Below are 22,233 nucleotides of genomic sequence, written 5' to 3'. Positions count from 1 at the left end.
GAAATAACAATGGCCGAATTGCGAAACCACTTATCTTTGTTTGCAACATTGTAGACTTCCTGTCATACTTAATTTTTTCATCTGAAAACTAGTCAACTTACTTCCTCGAAAACGTCCTTTTTTTTATTTTTCAGCAGAATATTCCATAGAAATTTCAAGTTACATAGTTGACTTGTTTCTCTTCGAGGAAAAAAAGTAGCAGTGATTTTAAAGCACCTTATTTGAGATACAAGAGTTTCGCACTTTAGCTGTTGACATAATGTTTTTGAAATATTTCAACACATCTGAATTGACACGCATATCACTACTCTTGGTAGATAGTGTCTAAATTAGGTATCAACAATAGAAACATGACGAAATGGAAAAAGAATTGTACTTTATTGTTAAATGAGTTTACACTAAGTTGCTCCAACAGCAACCCAACTGTTATAATAGTTACCTCCATATTAAAATAATCTCTAACAAACATGATAACAATACCGTATGATACAATAGATTACAGTTAAATACAGGAAAATAAAATGATTACTCATATAAAATAAGGCATTAACGGTGAGAGACACTGAACGAGGGATGCAAACATATTGCTGGAAAGGAATGAAGTGCAATAAAATAAGGGTGATTTAACAAGCATTAAAATCAAATTACACTGTCAATGCCTGTCACTTCAATAGGATTTTATCTCAAATATGGTATCACTAAGGAGATTGACGGAGGAAAATAAATTGGGTGCAGTTCAGCAGAATCAAACCATGAACATCACAATATCGCCGAGAATACGCAACTTACTTTTCACTCGACGAATAAAAAAAATTTAGGAGCAAACAAAATCACGAAGTCTGCATGACTGTTTATTATTTGAATGAACGTTTTCTTGGCATCTCAAAGACCAAACTCTGAATCCGCATACAGTTATACTCAGATCATCTGACAATTCAGTTATCTTACCTATTCAAAATTGAGTTTTTGCTCGTAAAGAAGTTAGCCATCATGCTGAACACTATTTTCTCAATCAAAAATTACACAAGTGGCTTGTAGTGTTTTTGTCCCAAAAAAATGACCGTTATTTTTACAGGTACAATAGAAAAGTGGCCAAGCTTGTGCTTTCCGGTTACAAACAGAGCTTGAAATGGCATGTAATTACTCTTTTATTGGTGGTTTCAATTTTGAGACTTCTTCCATATCCAACACGGCTCTTTCCATAAATCATCGGTTAATCCAGAAAGTGTATACCATATTAATGTACGCAAGGGTATAACACGAAAACTGGCAGACTACCTCTTAATCTTAAAATTCCAAATAAATTTTTGTTTGATGATTGATGTGGACCAACTGGACCACGTACCTACAAGTCTTAAGTTTTAAAATAAAATCGTTATTAATTTAGATTTACAAAATAAAATGACTCTTCCGATGTAACTAAAATTGATAATCCCACATTAGGGAAACTTGTGAAGTTGCACCTGTGCAAACATTTGCATCAAGATACTTTAGAAAAATAAATATGAAAAATAGTGTAGAAAATACACTTAAAATTCTTCGGCCTATCAGATAACAGTGTAAATTACACTTGATGTGTTGATCACTAACAACAATCTGTTTTCTGGTGGTACTGTCTATGAGCACTGTGGCTTTATAGAGTTGATTTTGTTCGGCAGAAAGGATCTATCTTACAAGTTTTCAAAAACAGCGAATATTCCATCATGACATTATGGTAAGAATACGTTTTTCCAAAAGTGCTTTCGTAGATAAATCCCTGCTGCTGAGTGAATGACATTCAAGTTGAGTCTGAACTCTGAACGATTATAAAATAACTGACTTGTCTAAGCATCAATCAAATATTCATGATAAATTACCAGAACTCAACCATAAAATCTTATCAACAAATAAAACCTTCATGTAAGATTTAAAATCGAAAATAACTGTTTAAGAATGTGTGTAAGGAATTGATGGGGGATGATTTTTTCATAAAAAGAAAGTGAGCTTGAAGGTAAAAGCCCAATTAAAGAACAGTAGTCTTTAAAAACCACCTAGAGATCTAAAAAATATTCTCCATTACGAAGTCAAACATAATTTTAAAGACAAGGTAACCTAAAAACTAATTTTTCATGTTTTTGTTCACTCATCGAAATTTGACTTTCCGTGTGAGTAAGGAGCAATACGCCTAGTTCATCGAAGATATTGGATATCAATAGCTAAAAAGCAAAGCAAAGAATGTTATACTGTATTTTTTCTTTGAAAAACTAGTAGGTAATTTTCTTAGAAACTGTCTTGATTTTTCTTCTCTGTAAAGTTGGCTTATTTCTCTTCGAAAAAATAAAATAGGAGAAGACATTTTGAAACACAGTAATGGAGATACATGGTTTTGCACTTAAGCCAACGATATTTTAGATACAATCCGGTTTTTTCTCATCTGAATGACAGGAAACAAAGGCAAAAACTGAGTAAATTTTACCAGTTATTGAAGCAGGATAAAGTTATTTCAATTTTAGTGGGGGAAACTTCTCGATACTTTGCATTAATGAGAATAATTGAATAATGAGACAAGTTTCTGATCGAAAATAAAGAACACTAAACGGTAAAATCTAGAGGAAGCCTTGCATCCACTTTTGAAAACTTGGAATACAATAATCTTGGAGAATAAAGTTTTTGGTGTTAGAGGTGTCCAAGCAAAATTTTCTATTACATAAAATAAACCTTGAAAACAAGATATCGAGAAAGGGGGTCTGACAACATGATTGTAGGTACACATTAAATTGTTGTAAGATATAATTACGGTTAAAAAAATAGATGCAACGACACAAAAATAAAAGATTTGAACAAAAGAACAAAGCTGTTAAAAGTAACTGGCTATATCAATGGTTAAAACAGGTAAAAGCGTATATTTGTGATTTTTCATTTTCAGTAATTGGATCAATGTTTTCTTGTTTTTACTTGACTAAAAGATTAATACCTTCTCCGATAGGTATCAACTTGCAGCAGGTTTTTTTCCAGTTTTGCTAGCAGTATTTTTCTTCTTCGTTTACTACTTGTAACGGATCTAATGTCATGGTTTTCAATTATTGAGAGGGGCAATTATGTCTTAATCACAGGCAGAAATTGATGGCAAAACCAAAGAAATCTTCGCAATGACAACATATGATTCAGCTGAAAAACAGGAGAACATCTTCTACAATGTATCCTACAAAAACTTGCAACTGTCACAGACACCTTTCCAACCTCATGAAATTTTAATGGAAGTTATTGCTTGTAAAGTATATTATGACGACTTTAAATTGGGGCATCAGAACAAATTTGCTGACTACAGAGGAAAAATATATGACTTATTCATATAAATAAATAATCAGATAAAAAAAACGAGAACTCAATTTAAAACTTTTCATCACAGGTTTTCTAATTATTTCAAGGGCTGTTCCCTTTCATGCAGTATTCACGATTGCTGCCCTATCTTTTTTTCCTTTTATAAGTCCCTATTTTCTATTTCATCAATTTATAGCTCAATAAGCGTGAATATACCTACCCAGAGAAGGTTGTATTGTTGATTCAAAAGTTAAAGAAGATTGAATTTGTTTGGACCTAACAGAACAAATTATAAATGATGAGAATTTTCTCTCAACAAAAGCTATACCTAGGTCACTGCGGTAGGTTTGTTTTTACAAAAGAGGTTCCACTACATTATTTCCATTGTGACAATTCAAGGTGTTTAACTACAAATCATTGACAGTGATGTCATCACGGAGGGCCACTGACAAGGTTCTACCTAAAAATCTTACTTAGAAAACGATTGATCCGAAGGGAAGTTCGGAAATTAACTCCAGACAAGATTTTAACAACAATTTTTAACATGGATCAAATATAAGTTAAATTATGCAAATGACATCATGTGTATTCTTGGACCAATTTCAACTGTGAAAGCTTACATTTTTCTTCCCTAAGTTGTTAAGGTGCAACATTTTGGTAGTATCACTTTGAGAATCTATCTATGGTTTCGGAATAGCCAGCACTGTGAAAAGTAATTAAGCCGAAACTTATATTTTGTTCAGGAGTTAATTTCCTGACTTCCTAATGTGTGATTCGTTTACCTTGCAAAATTCTGAAGAGAAAACAAGCTGCAGAGCGCTTTAAATCATACTTTGTCTTAAGGCGCAATATACAGTTTTCAATTTAATTACTGCCAAAGTTTTTTGGTCGGGCCTATTAAATTTTAAGATTATGCACAGAGAAATTTGACTAGAATTTAAAAGAAGAAAATAGGAAACAAAATCCAAGACGAACTGACTGGATTCTTGGCCTTAAGATGAGCAGAGTTCTTGACCAGGCTCTATGAAATTATATCTTGATTCACATTTTTTCTTCCTTTCCTGAAGATGATTTGGGGGAAAAAAAAGGGGGGGGGGTTAACATCATTCCTTTAAATGCAAATAAAAACTGCATTTTACTTGTTGGGGAGAAGTATGAGATAACAACAATTAATCTTTATGTCAACTTTGAACAGAATAATTAAAAACAAATGATATACGAATAGATCTAATCCTTCTACTAAATCTATTCTTTGTCAGCTGTTTAAAAACTTTAATTAGAGAAAATTAATGAATGCCCTCAGCCCTCACCTTTCATGCCTTTCGATGAATCATTAACAACATCTCATGGCTGATTGTTCAAAAGTAATATTTAAAACCTTAAGAATAATCTAAAAAAGAGGTGAAAAATAATAATTAACATAAAATTACAATAACAATAATAACTTAAAAAGAGAGTATCAAACTTTTAATGCATCTGATAAGTACCAACCAAAGATACAGTGCAAAAAAATATAACATTGAAACTTCAATTTCTTCAAACCAAGGCAACTGTATCCCAATATATGGGCTTGCAGACAAATTTTGTCGCACTCAGTCTAATAACATGAATTAAAATAATCTTTCCCTCCATGTTCACGATTCATTTGGTGAAAAACTCCTGATAAATTGTAAAACCCACAGCTTCCAATGAAAATGGAAAACATAAAAATCATAAACAACAAGAGGTACAGGGAAATCTCACTAAGTCGAACTACGGTTAGGACAAAATCCTGCTTCAGTCGAAAATTCTTTTGGTCCCCTGCCACCGTTAGAAGGCGCAATGTAAAAAAAGACCTACGATTAGGACCAATTTTGTTACTTTTTTGGAGTTGAAGAAACATTTTCGGAAAACTAAACAAAAATTAGATTTTATACATGAAAAATCAAGAAAAAGGAGCCATCTTAAAAAGAAAGAAACATTTCAAAAATAAATGTATGATAATGCGCACGTATATTTACGGGAAGTATGTAAGAAAGAGATTCAAAATTGGTGACTGTTGATAGACTTGATGGTTTTTCGAAAAAGAAGAGATTAAATTTAAAATTCACTATAAAAATATAAAATTTATGACTGATCCTTGAAAGGTTCTGGAAATTTACTGTAAATATCACTCACAATAAGTAACTTAAAATTGCTCAACTCGAATTTTTGAGCTTATTTTAGGTTGAGGGCTAAGCTTTTATGAGATGAAACGCTGACTAAGACGAAATTTTTCTCTGTCCCTTGTATCTTCGACCTAGCGAAATTTCACTGTGCAAAATTTTCCATCAAAGATTAAACTATCCTCCAATATTATGTCTTAGACCAGAATCTGAGGCTGACAGGAAAAGACAGTTTCGACATATTTTTACAGTTGAGGGGTTGGGCTACTTTGCTTTGTTGTGAGATGTTGGTTTCACTTGACCTCAGATGGTCACTGTACACTATTGTGCAATATTTTAATGCTCCATTAATACTTGCATGAGCGCAGTATTCATTTGACGAACAATTAGAACAACTTCAACAAAACCTTGGAGGTTTTCAACAATCATTCAGAGACGATAGACAACCAAATACGAGCGAGCAAAATCATACGACCAGTCTGCTGTAAGAATCAGATGTTAAACAACCAGGAAATGACAAAAAAATCTGTTCTGGCTTGGAAAAACAGAATCTTTACAATTAAGAGGAGGGATTTTTCTGAAAAATGTATAAATAACATATACTGAAAGGTACAATTAAAAGAAAGAAACACACATTGATTTCAGGGTCTCTTTCATATATAGGTGAACTAATTCATTGACGAAAGACGGATAAAATTTGTGATGGATTCATTTACAGGGTACAATTTATAAAAATGATAGGCTACATAATTATTATCACTCATAAGGGCAAAAAAGAAAAATATACACAAGATAAAACTGATTTGCCACATCTTCATGCTTGCTTTTTTTATCGTATGCATGCAGAGGCAATTTTGTTCAGAAAAGAAAATGAAAGACTCAGAGGATGATAGAAAAAATGTCTTGGGACTTTTGTCAACTGAACAGGCTGATGATTCAACTGTCATTTCCATTGCAGATAAAATGACTGAATAAGTTTGTCAAAGTTTGAATGTCTTCGAGAAGACAAACATCAATGAACTGTTAGGTCGATATGGTAGCTACCTGAACCACAAAAGGGCTGAAGATTACAGTTTCCTTACCAAATATAATTTTTTTGTCTATTAATGTTTCCATTTATAGAGTTGAAATTATTAAACTACCCCTCAAATGAAATGGGTGTATTAGATGCAATATAAAACACTTGGTTGTTGAACTTCATAATTAAAAGAATTCACTGTCCTTTCCGAATTACAGAGCAATTCTAAAAGACAGGAAGGTTACCAGGTAAAATTTGACATTTAACCTTAAAAAACAAACTGATTCATCCTCAAACCACAAAAGCAAGAAACAGAACGATAGAACTTATTAATAAAAAATATTCATGCATCGGTAAGAAATAATAGTAAAAAAAGTTCTGGATTGAAGAGAAGGGCGATTTAGGGGAAGATTTTTATGTGATGACTTAATTAACAAGACATTGTCTTACAAGAGGTAAAAGAAAAAGAACCTCTAATGACTCATATTAGGGAAACAAGAAGTTCGGTTTGTTGTTCAAGCAACAGAAAAGCTGTTATTGAAAAGGAGCACTATGCGTTTTTTTTTGACGCTACAATAAAAGGGAAGTCACTGAAAGTCAGTGCCACAGAATGTAATTCTTGACCATCTTTACTAGTAATTTTATTTTGCTCCGCACGTAGTACATATCAGAAAGAGGATGAAATGTACTTATTGGCCTTCACTTGATAGGATGTTAGACCAATAAGAATATTAGGATGAACTTGAAGGTATGATTGAATCAAATTCAGCAGCAGAGTTATTATGATTTGCCCTAAATAATGAGAATAATAACAATAAATAATTCTGTCTATTTTTGAAAGTTCTCACTTTTGTTCAAAAGTCTAAAACTATTAACCCATACAAAAATTTCTAATTTGTTTAATACATGTTCAAGAGAAGATTTTTGATGGGGGAGGGGGGGGTGTACCCTGCAAGGCATCATTGAGCTTTCTGTTTGTGTTTTCTTAAATTTTGGTTAAGAAGTTACGAAAAAAGATGGTTGGAATTAAAATGCTTAACAATATGTCTTGTGTTCAAAAGTGTAAAATATACCAACAACAGATTACTTTGATTTGCATGTGCCTAATTGGATGTCTTTAATAAAATAGCTCATGTTTGACATGACAACTGGATAGGCAGTTCTTGCAGTTTCACACCTTTTGTCGGAATCCCACTATTTTAAGAGCTTAAAAATCATTAATTCAAATCAGAGGGAACAAAAGTTAATATCTCTCTGCTGAATTGGGCTCAACACACTTCTCTTCCTTCCAAAGAGAATAGAAATATTATATTGAATAGACTTTACAGGAAAAATTTAGAAACAAACAAGCAAACCATAATGTTAAAAATTTTACATGATTACACAATCATCTTGTGTAGAAATGAGCATACAAATATGTACATATTGAAGAATTATTTACAAAAAATTACAAACAGAAAAGAAACGAGAAAAAACTATTAACAGCCTACCCTTAAAAAAGAATTTAAAAAAGCGGAAAATTAATGCCTAAAACTTAAAAGGATTCGATCAGCCACAAAGTCATCAAGTATACAAAAGAGCATACTCCTTTACCCACAGAAACATCCACTGGGACTAATGTAATTACAAACCTCTCAACAGGATAAGAAATCGAAGCATCAAAAGACGTTTTCGTTACTGAGGGTGCTAAAAACTTTGAACAAACCGATAATTTCCATATTAACTTGTAGAGAGAGATTAGCTTAGTTCATATTGAAATTAGAATTCTCGCCAGCAAAAAAAAAAAAAAAAAAAAAAAAAAAAAAAAAAAAAAAAAAAAATTGAGGTAAAAATTGGTCATTGATAGAATTTATCATGTAGCAGATCCTATTAGAAAATATTGGGTTTTACAAAAATTTCCTTCCCATCTGATGCACAATGTCTGTAGCCTGGTCAAGAAAGATTTAAGACACAATAAAGGGATTATTCCATCATAGAGGATGAAATTAATTAATTTAGTTTTGTCTATTTTGGGGAGCGGGGAGTTATAATTCAGAGAATTCATGAGTTCACTGTGATCTACATGTTTAATGGCAAGAAAAGTATTGTGATGCTTGGTTTCTAACCCTGCCAAAAGGTCCCTTGATTAAACAAAGTGAGATCCACAAAGTCAAACTGAACCAACATTAACATTGAGTAATATATATTCTCTCACAAGGAAACCCCTTGATCCATCAGATAAGCACAAAGCTTACAACTCTCAGATAGTAATTATGTCAACGAAACCAGGTAACAAAACAAGCAACGAAGAGAAAAATGAAGATCACTCTTTCATATGCCAATAAAGGAAACTCATTTAAAATCATTGAAATCCTTGTGAAGTCAATAGCCACCAATTTTGACGTGCTGATTAAAAAATGAAGCTACCACATGGTTCCAAACAAAGTATCGATGGCCAAAGTGCGAAACCACGTAAATCCGTTTGCGACACTGCAGACTTCCTGTCTTATTTTATTTTTTCTTTGAAAAATTAGCCAATGTAATTTCTTAAAAACTTCTTTCATTTTTCTTCTCAGTTAGCAGAATATTCTGTATACATTTTAAGCAATCAAGTTGGCTTCTTTCTCTTTGGAAAAATAAAATAGGCAGGGATATTTTGAAATACCACAATGGAGATACGTGGTTTCGCACTGTGCCCATCAATATTCTATCACAGCAATTCAGCGAACTGAAAAATCTGGAGGATACTTCAAATAAGAAAGAAATCTTCATTTTAGTGACTGTCGCAACACACCTGATTTGTAATTCTGTCTCAAAACATCCAGAGAGTGCTTAATTTTAGCTCTGACTTTCAAAAACTATTTTGTGAGGGATATGAAAACTCTTTACATTCATTATAAAAAGCTTATTTTTCAAACAATTGGCGGCAAACACTAGGAAAAACTGCGGATTGAAAGTAGAGTGAGGTACACAGAATCCATATCTATTCCGAAACATCACAATGATGCATTTGTCTTGCAAGTGCCAATTGTTTTCATTACATTTAAGCAAGAGGTAAAGGGATATTGATTCGGTTGTGACACTTTGGATTCACTTATAATTGTAAAGGGTGAAGTGAGAAAAGGGCATGGAGGAACACCACTTGGACAGCATTTACAAAAATGAATTCGACTTTCTTAGCTTATTTCCAAAACAACATATCTGTTGCTATTGATGTCCTTAGACGGATTATATGATTATATAGATGTGTTCATAGACGTTGTTCGTCTTGAAAAACGCCATCCATAAACCAATTGAATTACTTTAACCAATATTTCCACATTACATTGAGCCACTAATGAAACAGTATCAAAAAAGACTGTTTCCTCATGTCGAATCATGGAACACTGATTGATGCTGCCACTATATCCGTCTATTTGAAAGATGTCTTTGAGCTGGCATTTGACTGTTGGGCTCCACTCAATTAACTTGATTGACGGGGTCATTACCCGTCAAGCAATCAATCTTTTTTGTATCACTAAGGGCTTTGCAATTATTGTTCACCGTATTTAAACTGACTTCTGATTTAGAAACGTTATTGGTTTGATCCGCAAAATTTTCAGAATTTGAAGAATTTTCGCTTATGGAGGTGTTTTCTTTCAGGCTACTAAGTTTATTGCTATCATTCGGTATCACAGTTTTGTCTTTTATTTCAACTGAACTTTTATTGGCTACTGTTGAATTTTCTTCCACAGGAGCAATTTCAGTTTTATTACCATTACTAAGACTACTACTATCAATTTTACTTCGATCCCCATTTTCTTTATTTTTTTCTTTTGTGTCATTCCTATTTTCATTTATAGTTCTTTCTTTATCAGATTTGACTTCTTTCAACTGAGTGACCGGACTGGATTCAGTTGAGACATTTACAGTTGTAGAATCATTCTTTTGACATACCGAATTGGTATCGTTAGTTTGATTAGTTGAACTAGAGCTCTTTGGTCGACTGGCAACAGAGGGTTCAGTTGACTGACCCGATGAAGATTCAACTGATCGATTAATATTGGACTCTTTAGAAGGATTAACAAAACTACATTCTTTGGACTGATTAACCACACTGGGTTCACTCGATTGATGAACCAAATTGGATTCTTTTGGCCGACTCACTGAGCTAGGGTCAAACGGTCGGTTAACTGAATTGAAATCATTTGGTCGACTTACAGGGTTCGATTCTGATTTAATATCACTACCTTTGGACACTGCAGGTATACTTTTGTTGTCAGTTGGTTTCCTGCAAGCTACATTCATATCCTCTTTAAAATTGTTATTTGACTCAAGAGCATCATCTCTTTTTAACCTTTTATTGCTGCTAACAGGCATATCACAATCTAGAGTATTTTTCCCCTCCTTCTTAGAAGGATTAACATAGTCTAATTCCATTTTTTCAACTTTACTTTTATCCACGGGGGCAGGCTTTACATCTGGCTTGCTTTTAGCGACACTTTCTGGTTTCTTTGAGACTTTTTTATCACATTCAGATTTACCGACAACTTTGGGAGAAGAATGTCTTTCAGTGGGTGATGGCAGGAACCCGTTTGCACAACCAACATTGTACCTACTCGTTTCCACTGTTAGATTAGGGCGCGTTCTCATTTGTTCCATGATTGGTTTCTTTGGCTTGGATAATGTTGGGGTATAGATATTGGGAGAAGAAACCGAGATTGAGAGGGGGACTGATGATGGAACTGGAGGACTCTGTTTAGGAGGGACGTTTTTAGACATCGGTTTACTGGGCGGACTTAAACTAGGGAATCCAACTTGGTGACTGTTGAACAATATGCTGAGTGATGGATGAAACGCGGGGGAGCAGAGAGAGGACATAGCACGCATTAAATCGGGAGAAGTTGCTGCGCTTGCTAAGAGTCTGTTGGCTGAATCTGGATGAGAAAAGGGATGAGGGAAACCAGGATACATTAAAGGATTTGCAGCGCTAAAGAAGGAATTGGGTGAAAGCATACTACTAGAGTGCGCAGGACTTGGAATTGGTGTACCATGAGCGGGAGTTTTATTATTAATTATGGGTTTAGATTTAGACATTGGGGACTGCTTGGGAGAACCGGGGGTATAAGGAGGAGGAAGAGGTGACTTTTTTGGATGCGTCACAGTAGAATTGGGGCTCAGACTAGGACTCGAACACGCAGAAGAGACAACAATAGGGCTTAGCGTTTTCGGATCAATCTTCATCAGAGTAACACTACTGTTACCACTTTTATGAGCATTCATGTCTAATTTATTTGGGGGCTCACAGTTTGTCGTGCTGGTTTCAGCCGCCTGGTAAAGAGGCTTCACACCTGAGGCAGGCGCACCTAGATATCTGGGTACATTACGCATTTTAAAAAACTTAGGAGGCTTCACGTTAGTTTTGAGCTGATTAGGATCTTCCGAATTATGTTTCATCATGAGCAGCGCAGATCGAGGGATGCTCGGATTCCATGGTTTCGTCGGACTCTTCAAGGTTTTATACCTTATCGGAGTGGGTTTTTTACTTAAACTTGGAGGAACAATTGGTGGAGCGGAGGACGGGATTTTCAAAGAAGAAGAAACATCCGTTTTGTTGAGAAGAGGTGCTGAGGAGGTTGAGATTGAAACAATTGGCTTTATGCTAACTTCTTTCGAAAGACCTGCAATTGCTTTGAGACCATCTACTGGCTCTTTTCCAGCAGCTGTTGCTTTTGAGCCCGGATATGTTTTCATAGCCGGTCTCTGAATGATAGAAAGTCCACACGGTAGCCCCATCAGACTCGGTTCTACTTTACACACTTTCTTTGACTTGTCAACCGACTGAGTGGGTTTCCAAATGGACTCGGATTTCACATTACTATCATTGGGTCTCACATTGCTGTCGTTAGATCTCACTTTAAGATCCTCCGATTCTGGTTTCTGGACCTCTCTTGGCTTGCAGACCTTATCATTAGCTTTGGAATTTTCATAGACTTTCGTTACATTGTCTCTACTGATACTAATACTAACTTCAGCTTTCAAATTATCAATAGTGTCTTTTTGGGGCATTCTCGGACTTGAAACCCCGTGAGCGGTACTTTTGACAGTAGTAACACTGACTTCACAAGTGGTTTTTACAGGAGTGTTTCTCACATCCAGAACCTCATTTTTCAGCTTCTGTTTGGGAGCTGTGTTTTGACTTTCTTTACAAATTAATTTTGATCCATCCACTTTGGTGCGTTCTTCACTTGTCAAAACTTTTTGCTTTGTGTTTTCCGTTTTGGCCTCTGGTTTTGAGCTTTTCTCCTTTTCTGTTGGTTTTTCTTTCGATTCGTACTTTGAGGATGCTTCTGCGCTCATGACACCATTTTCGCTGATCTGCAATTGTACCTCTTGCCATTTTTCATTCCCTTCCTTCTCTACCTTACCTACTTTTGGGGCGACTTCTAAGCTTGTTATTTTATCCGTTTCCGATGGGATCACATTTTCACTTGCAGGAGCAGATTCTTCCTTTACTTCTGGATCTGGTTTGATAATTTGACTCTTGACCTCCAGTATTTGATAAGAGAGGTGCAACGGAGTTTTCTGGAAAAGAAATAAATGACACCATAAACATCACTAAAAATAGTACCAAATGGACATTTGTTTATATAAGACAGTGAAAAGGGACCTTAGTTTTTAGGAGAAAACTTTTCATGAGGTGTAAAATTCTGAGAAAAATTTTGAAAAAGGCAATTTTGAGTTCTCAGTAGGAAGTGCTCCTTAGAAGCCATTGGAACAAGTTACATGCGGTTTGATTTTTATTTTCTTGAGACAAAGGGCACTAGCTATGCATGGCAGAATTCCTTACTTCCTGTAAGGAAGAAATTCAACCTGAAATTTTACCCAAAAAATTTAACCCCAAATTAATAATTTTTGTCCTGAGATGTCATATCCTCCTCAGTTTTTGAACTTTCAGGATCACACTTGCGCCAATTCCCAGAGGCCTGATTATTGAAAGTTTAAAGGAGCCTGATGAGACATTGAAATGCCATATATTGCAAGGTTAAGATAAGGTTATGTCTTGTCTTGCCGTGCTGACACAGCTCCAATAATCAGCACGTTGGTTTTCTTACTCTATGCAGTGGTCCCAGAAACTAAAATTTGAATTTTTGGAAGATGAGCTCCTTTTTCGATTGTAGATATCCATTTTTCTGGAGAGAAAAAATTAGCTCACCGAAGATGGTGGGCAGAATTTTAAATTTATAACTATAGACAAGTAAATGGTCCTTAGCAGTGGTAAAAACAAAATTGAGATATGGATACAACAGTCCACAGGAATACTTCACAAGGGAATAAGAGTAGTGAAGATTTAAAGGTCACAAGCTCTGATACAATGGCAGTATGCCTGCATCTTTCAACATCTTCATCACTGCAGCATATTTAGTCTATTTTTTAAAATATTCACATTTAGGACGTAATAAAATGTAAAAATCAACATCAAAGTGTCCGATGATTCTTTTCTTTTTCATGTCAGAACTGATTGTAACACGTTTTTACAAAAACTTTTCAGGAAATTCTTACCCTCCTCCATTGAAAGATATATGCAATATCTAGCAGCGATAAGAACTCAGGAAGCAGTTCATCTTTGGAGAAGAAATTGACCTTGCAGTTTTGAGTCAGTCCAAATTTTGAACGGATCAACTTTTGAAGGTGTAATATAGTGACTGCAGCAGGACATTGCAAGTACCTCTTTCCACAGGAAGACTGGAACAGGTAAAGAAGGCTATTGATTAAACATGCATAATACACAAGCATTTGAAATACAAGCATGCAATACACAAAAACAAGCTGCAGTTAGTAAGCAAGGAGCAAGGTCTTGTTAAATGGCTTTGTGTTAGGAGAATAAGAAGGTTTGAAGACGTCAAAAGGATGATTGGAAAGAGACTGGCTAAAAATTGTTGAATTGCAAAACCGCAAGAGAAAATGTTACCACTTGGAAGATGGGCACAGAGCTGACTAGCATCTTTTGAGGACGATGGATTATATGAATTGACTTTGAATGACTTTTTGTTTGGAAACACACTAATTGTTTATTTTGTTAACTTTCCATTCAAGCCTGGTACAGCAATGATTACACAAACAGGTCTTCAATACCAGTCAAAGTAAATGAGTGGGGAGAGTTATTGAGTTACTGCTGTTCCCTAGCAGAACTGAACGAAAATCGAAACATTAAAGTTCGTATATATTCAAATTTAACTTTTGGCGGGATAAGAGATAACACAGAGTAGAAGCTCTTTTCAGCTGTCTACTTTCAAAAAAATTCAGTTTGAAAACCTAGATGACAGCTGGATTAAACTGAATGAAAAATATTAGATTCAGATTGTCACACTGGACAGTGAATTTTCATGTTCAGTTTTATTTGGCTTAAATTGCAAGAATTCGAAAGATTTTTAAGAAATTGACTGCTGGAATGCAGCTCTACTTCATCCTTTTAAATTCTGCCATAATTTGAAAGCAAAGCGAGATTTTAGCGAAGTTTTCTAGTTAGAATAATGGTTCTTTACTTCCAAAAAGGAATTATGTAGATGAACAATTTTTGAAAACCTCCTGATGCAAACCAAATCAACTATCCTGAACATCTTGAGAGGTAATGTACCTTGCCCATAAAAGGTATTACTGACAGAATTAGGTTGGAAGAATACACGCAAATGTGATCCTCCTTGGGGACAGATACATACGTAGAGCCTTATTCAAACAGAATTTCAGTACGCGACACACCAAACATTCCAAAATGTTTTATTGTTTTAGGTCTTCGCCTCAGTTACTCCTTTTTTTGTCTTTAGTTTCAAGAAGTTCTCAGGCTATACTAGAAATATTGTCTCATTATGCACTAAAATTTAAGTTTCTTAGAAGTAGCAGACTTACCTCATGCGAATTTGATGGGTTACCATCATTGTTGTACTCCAAGGATAACATAATGCTTTCTTCAGGGAAAAATATGCTGCATTCGTCTGATATTTCTCCCTTTGCTTCATGACTGGCTGGAACATTCTCTCCATTCTTCCGATAAAATTCACGCCGACAACGCATTTCATCTGCAAAAAATTTAAGAAGTAAATATTTTAGTGAACAAGATATGTTTTTATATACAGACCAGTAAAATACTTTCATACTTCAAGGGTATTACTTTCCGAAAATGCCATTTGCTTCGACTTGGAATCTTATGATATGGCACCCTTATCGTGATAGCGTAATTTAAGCGCATAGCTGACTTCCTTATGATGGAAGATACTCCATTGAATTGAAAATTTTTCAATTAATAACGAACCATGAAATGGCACTCAATCTGGCTCCAATCCTCTGCATATCTCAGGAAAAACCTGAATGAGGGTGGTTGAAGTTTACGTTGACAAGTATCAAAAACAGACTTTTCCTGAGAGGTTGAAGATGATAAATTGCGATTTCCAATGAATTCTAGAGCTTGAAAGAAATCTTCCAATTTAGTGATGGAGTAGAAAAGCTAATTGAGTTTGAATTAGAAATACAGTACTTAGTTAGAGGAAGAAAGAAATTCATACGTATTAAGCCAATGTTCTGCAGCCAATGTTGACAGAGATAGCGCCCTTGGAAAACAGTGGCTAATGTAACCTACCGATTTAATGCATAACACAATTTCTTCCACCAAGATCCAAATCCAAACATTAATTCATCAATCATAGTTGAACATGTTTATTCATTGATCGGAGATGCACACCTTTACACTGATTCTTTCACATATATCACATAGAAAATTCAGTCCAAGGAAACTATGTTGTGCACTATCATGGTGAATCTATTCGCCTATAGAGATCTTTGAAGGATAGTATCAATGTTAAATAAAACTCAGAAACTTGGTGTTGACCTGATTACTTCTTGCTCATTCATAGTGTTCATTCATCAGAAACCTTCTTCACATCTTCAAGAGGCGATATTAACCCTTTTCCCTTTCTTTTACACTAACTTTTCCAGCTCCTTCACCCTTTCATTTTAAAGTTAGTTAGTACGTTGGCAGCTTAACTGCTGAAGCAAAAGAAAAGAGAAACTTACTTTGATAAAGCCCCGGCACCAGTTTGTACACAATCTCTTGGAGAATATGATCAGGGCGGATGTTTTCGAGTGGCCGAGTTTTGTGGACTTGGACATCACAGATAGGACAATATTTACTTGTCTCCAGATGTTTAACAATGCAACTTTTGCAAACTGAAAGAAAATAATTCCATTAGCTCACCAGAGATTATTAATGCCATTAGCATGCACAATCTGCAGGAAGTGTAAATTAACGTCTATAAAAAATGGTATTTTTTTCCTCATAAGTTGAAATTGGAAAGTTTTGATGCATCCATTGTATTCTGCGAAAAATTTATACAAGAAAATATATATTGTGATACTTAACTATGTACTCTATATAGTAATCCACTAGTAGGCAGATACAGGATTCGATAAATCTGTTGCTCCAGAAATTATTATCTGGTATCTCAACAAAACATTTCAGAAACATATTTTTAGTTTCAGTTTGAACACTCACTTGAATTCTGATTCCTGTTAAGGAATGGCTGGGAACACTATTTGAGGAAACAATGGGTGCAAGCACCTAACAGAACCCTGGTTCTTTAGCTATGAAGTACCTATATTTCTGACAAAATCTTAATCTTTTTTAAATCACGGAATGGAAAAACTTGCGATTGCGAAATGAGAAATCCGATTTGAACTGAAGTTCCAGTTTGATGAATCTTTTGATAGAAATGGAATAAACAACTTACAGGAGTGAAGACACTCGATTATGGTTGTGGCATCAATAAAATATCCTCCACAAAGGGTGCATATAAGGTGTGGGTTCATCTCCCGGACAGCCACCTTCTGCGGGAACATCCTGCCAACTGTCGATAAATCACAAAATATTATAGACTCCAAAAAGGTGCAAAGGTGCAAAGATGATTATTGCTTTTGTAAGATATGCTTACAATTAAATCGAAATTGTGACAATGAACCTGCTTCGACACATTTATTCTCTTTCATTGCCGTTATGATACTTTACTTTACAGGAAAGTTTGTAAATAGATAGTGAACATCCACTTAGGCTGTGATAAATGAGAAAAATTAAAAGCAGGGGACTTTCATAAGAGGTTTCAGTAGATAAAAGTAAATTCTGGAGCATAAAATTGCGGAAATGCTCCTAAATTCAAGAACATACTCGTTCTCATAGTAATTTTTCCATAGGGAGCCCGATATGGTTCAAATTGTAATTAAGGAAGATTTAAGGAGATCCTTAACATAGCATCATAAAAAAAACAATTTTTGCTGAGGTCGAGTAAAATTCAGCCGTAAAACTTTGGAAATGGATCCTTGCAAGGGATTACAATGATTTGTCCCTGCAAAACGTACAAAAACTTAAGAAAAAGTTCTATGATTCAAACAACTTTTAAGGTAGGTACGAACCTACCTCAAGATTTACAAAACTCACAATTTCTTTTTTCTAGTATTTTGTATTATTTAAAGTAGTAGATCACTGTAATCCCTTTTAAAAACCAGTGTCTAGAGTTTCATTGTTGAATTTTATTTGAGGTCTGCAAAAATTGTCTTTTAATGATGTTATGTTAAGGATCTTCTTGAACCTCCCTTAATCACAACATAAACTATGTGAGACTTCTAAAGGAATAGAGCTGTTTAAAGAACAACTATGAATAAGACCCTTAGTTAAATTTAAGAAAAAAACGATAAGAAATGGCCTTAACTGTCAGTAACAAGGTGGTTAAATAGTGCTGGGTCCACACCATTTCGCGGGGAAAACAAAGCCAAAATGTTCTAAAATTTCAATTAGAAGTAAAAGTTTTTGAGCTCTAGTAAGTAACAGTGCAAAACTGAGGGGGGATAGTGTTCAGCTCGGGCAGCTAGCATTGGAATATTAAGTTGAGGTCACACCAAGAGATCTATAACGTTTTAGGTTTGTTTGAAATTGAAATTGTTTAACTTTTTGGCTTTGTTTTCCTGGCGAAATGGTGTGGACCCAGCACCATTTCAACACTTTGTTAAATTCAAGAAAACTCAGTTTTGAAAAAGAATGGGATAAAAACATATTGAAAAAAAGAGAATCATAGTATTATGTATCTTGTCATTACCTGTTTTGTGCAGATTCCTTTAAAAGGGATGCCTTCATTTAGGAAGATCTAATTTACAGCTCTGCTTGTGTTGGTGCTTATCATGGATTACAGAAACCACTGAAAAAAGGAAACAATCAAGCAATGAATTGACTTATTTCCGGGGTCTTGAAAAAATAAATTGGTGTCACTCAGCGAACACGAGAGATCTATATTGTGAGACTAAAAGTAAGCAGCATTTCAGTGCTATACAAATGTTTGAGTCCATACCAAATAAGTTTAAGGACTTTCAAACTGCCATAAAAGAACCGATATTTAGATTCTTGCATTTACTTTCCATGCTAAACTAACATCAGACAATCTTCTGCTGCAGTCTAAAAGTGCGTTAAGTTATTTAGTGTCGACTGAACTATAATTCATCCTGAGATCCACTTCTAGTTGAATCAGCAATCTAAACATCTTGTTGAGCCAGTCAAAAATCTGGGTGAACCTTCTGTTTCATTAAAGAAGAAAAGTACCAGGACGCTTTCTCTTGCATGCAAGAAGAAATCTTCTACAACATAGCAATTATATACTCACAGAAATATACAGGACAGTTCCTTGAAAAAATTATCTCATTTGCTACAGGAATCTTGCCTTACAGAATGCGATAATAATTTTAAAGGTATAATTCTGTTTTTATTTCCTTAAACTTTGTAATTCGTTTCATCTTTGCTTCGTTTTAAATGACTCTCTCGTCTAAAGCGATGGGTTTTTAAAAGCATGAAACTCCAGATTTGCCCGCAATTTAGACCTGGTGAATGAACATGTTGATGACCAATCTAAACACATCTAAATCCCAAGACAACCACCTAAGGCGCTTTACGTTAAACCGAAGTGAGCTTTCAGAGGTCATATCAGAATTTTTACAGACACCCACTGTGGATATTTTAATTGTTCTTCCAATTCATATCATGACATATTTTAGATGCCCAAACAAGATAGGAAAGGGGAAAAGTTAGAAAATTGATGAATGATGTACTTAGGACAAGTTTCTTATCAAGAAAAAACTTTATAGATTGTGATTGTTCAACACTGAGTAAAGTAAGATTTAGGTGATCGCTTGGATCAGAACCTCACAAAATTTTTGTTGAAGTCTTCCAAAATCTTGAAATTAAAGGCTTTTTACTCATTGAGAGAGTTTTGGTGAAAAAACAGCGTAAGTGGCAAAACGGCAATTTGAGGAAATTACTTGTAAAATTTACGATTTATGTTAGAGTAAGGCCACCTTCTAATAATAAACATTTCATAGCTTACTAAGAAATTCAAGATACAGTCTAAAAATTTTGTGAGGCAAAACTACAAGTGCACATGCTAAATACAAAAATAAAATATTTGGAAGAGTGCTGACTCGCTGACACTGTTTTTCACCTGTGCCTTCAAGTAAGGTCATAAGGAGAACACATAAGACTATCCTATCTAATTTCTCCATAGAGTACAAAGAGTCGTATTGTAAATGGGAGAGCTGGCGCCATGTTCTGCTCGACGAGTTCTGAGCCCAAAGTGAGCCGAGTTTGGGTCACTTTTTCAATACATGTTCAATCCAAAATGGCGGTGAGGAATACGTGGTGATTCTTATCTTCTTTGTTTACATTGGATGGCCGGGTACCCGTGTATTGCAAACAACCAGTCATGTATCGAAAAAGTGACCTGGCGTCACACAGGAGTCTCGGAATTCGGGACCTGAAAAATGTTAAAAAGTGGCGCCAGCTCACCCACTTGCATTACGACTCTGTGTACTCTATGAATTTCTCTGAGTCTGGGGTAAAGGTAGTTCGAAGTCTAAACAAATCAGCCTTGTTAGATTCAGTGGAAAAGAAAAAGCTGGTATACATATCTAAGCTGCCCTGAAAATTGCACAAAACTATCAACCTGTTATCAGAACCCTTATTTTGAGTGAAGCCTACCAGTTATCAAATCGACTATGAAGAGAGTAGTCATAACCAAACACATCAATACCTAAATTGAAATTTTTCAATGATGATGAAACTAAATAACCACTTATCTTGGGTTGTGCTGTCACAGATTCATTTTTACATTTGACATTTTTAGCAGATAACTGATCGTCAATAACGCACAAAATCAGGTGTGATTATTCTTTGTCCTTACACAAAATTCCCACAATGTCTCTGAGAAAAAGGTTTAGATATTGCATTTAAAAGAATAAAGTAGGAGAAGCAATAGGACACCATGAACAAGAAATGTATTTTCAATGTTTTGGACCAATAAGTCTTCCTGGTCGCATAAATTGATTTGACTATTATCAGTGCCTTTTTACTGTTCATAATTAATCAGGGTAAAAATTTTGAAAATGAAAATTAAGGAAATGACATTTTTCAAGCGTCATCTCTGATGGAGTTACAAAGTTACAATAATACTTCAGTTTCAAGTTCATATTCTTCTCATTTGAGTAACAATACTTGTGGGAATGCAATAGGGAGTAAAACTATCGTTATTCATCTGAAAATGTTTGAACTTCCAGAATCAAGCTACCCATTTTGAATGATCAGTCGGACTTCCTTCAGGGAAGTGTTCATTTCCTATTTTAAGATGGGTTCTGTTGTGTTCGTTTCCAGTCATCACTTACGAACCACTGAGCGTTCTGTCAAGACGTTTCAGTTGTATTCCAAGGCATGCAGTAAACTTTGCTGCAGGTTAATCACAATATTAAGAATTTGGTCTCATCAGCTTATTGAAATTATACGTTTTGAAGGTATCTTCTACTTTCTAAAAAGAATATCTTCAGAAACTTGTCCTCGTGCCCCAATTAATAATCGGAACTTGTGGTGCACTCAACGATTGAAAAGGATTATTAAAACATCTCAAAAAGTGCAATGGTTGAAATTTACGAGAGTGGTAGAGAGAATGAGTTAATCATTGGCTGAAGTAGAAACAAAAACACTTCCTCATACGAAAATAAGTACTAAAACAAAAACTGAAGTGAAACAAACTAACTGGTATTGCTGCCTAGATAGCTAGAAAAAGCACTTCACTAAAGCTGCGCGAAAACGCTTAACAAGGCGCGATGATAATTCCCACGAGTGCAAGACGTTCGAAAATGTGAAGAGATGACTAAAATCAACAATTTAAACTCATTATCGAATATTAAATGCCACTAAAATTTGAGTGAAATAGACAGCCATATTGAATAACCCTGAAGGGCCTGACTTGAAATACTGACCTAATTCAAGCAAACACTTGCAGGAAGGGACCACTGTTTGCAATTTATATATTGACCACAGGTAATTAATTCCGCGGACAGTATCATTGCGACACAGCGACGAGTCTTTCAATTAATAGTTTTGATAAATTTGAAAGAAATTTAATTTGTAAACAGAACGTAGTAAAAGCAAGATCACATGAACAAGAACATGGACAAGAACTACACTGACCATGGAAAAGGAGGCTTTTTTATTGCATTGTATGTATATTCAATCAACTTCATCCTGTTTAGTGAGAGTGTCGTCACTAGCGCTCTCTGGCTACAACCTCGAAACTGCTACTCTCCGATCAACGGGAAAAGGTTTAATAAAATCTGCATTTCATTTTCATCAAGCTTCCATTTGTGCTTTTTAATACCGTAAAAGAAGTAATACACTGCAAGATACTCAGCGAAGTCTTTTAGGTTTGAGCAGAGGCTCTATGTTGTATCTCAGGC

General features: G+C 34.9%; 1 protein-coding gene across 2 annotated transcripts; it reads right to left on the bottom strand.

The window, feature by feature from the left end:
* Window positions 1–359: 359 nt before the first annotated feature.
* LOC109040010 (uncharacterized) lies at window positions 360–21,986 on the bottom strand. Of its 2 annotated transcripts, none has more exons than XM_019055759.2 (7): window positions 21,757–21,986; window positions 18,558–18,656; window positions 17,202–17,318; window positions 16,489–16,641; window positions 15,328–15,497; window positions 13,984–14,166; window positions 360–13,005 (listed from the first exon to the last, which is right to left on the bottom strand). In XM_019055759.2, exons 3-7 carry the CDS (start codon window positions 17,308–17,310, stop codon window positions 9,901–9,903), a joined length of 3,720 nt encoding a protein of 1,239 aa, XP_018911304.2. In that variant the 5' UTR covers window positions 17,311–17,318; window positions 18,558–18,656; window positions 21,757–21,986; the 3' UTR covers window positions 360–9,900. The 2 variants fall into 2 exon arrangements, with proteins under 2 accessions (XP_018911304.2, XP_018911305.2); XM_019055760.2 differs by lacking the exon at window positions 21,757–21,986 and adding an exon at window positions 21,531–21,748.
* Between the last annotated feature and the right edge of the window lie 247 nt (window positions 21,987–22,233).

The sequence above is a fragment of the Bemisia tabaci genome, chromosome 2 (genome assembly GCF_918797505.1).
Source record: "Bemisia tabaci chromosome 2, PGI_BMITA_v3".
NCBI classification, from domain to species: Eukaryota; Metazoa; Arthropoda; class Insecta; order Hemiptera; family Aleyrodidae; genus Bemisia; species Bemisia tabaci.
The sequence above is the reverse complement of the archived record's forward strand: the minus strand, read 5'-3'. Positions and strand labels throughout refer to the sequence as shown.

Coding starts and splice junctions, on each gene's coding strand:
- LOC109040010 (XM_019055759.2), bottom strand. CDS start 17,310: ATGTTCCCGCAGAAGGTGGCTGTCCGGGAGATGAACCCACACCTTATA. Junction 15,498..16,488: donor GGTGCCGGGGCTTTATCAAA/GTAAGTTTCTCT, acceptor AATTTTTTGCAG/ATGAAATGCGTTGTCGGCGT. Junction 14,167..15,327: donor ACCCATCAAATTCGCATGAG/GTAAGTCTGCTA, acceptor TACCTGTTCCAG/TCTTCCTGTGGAAAGAGGTA.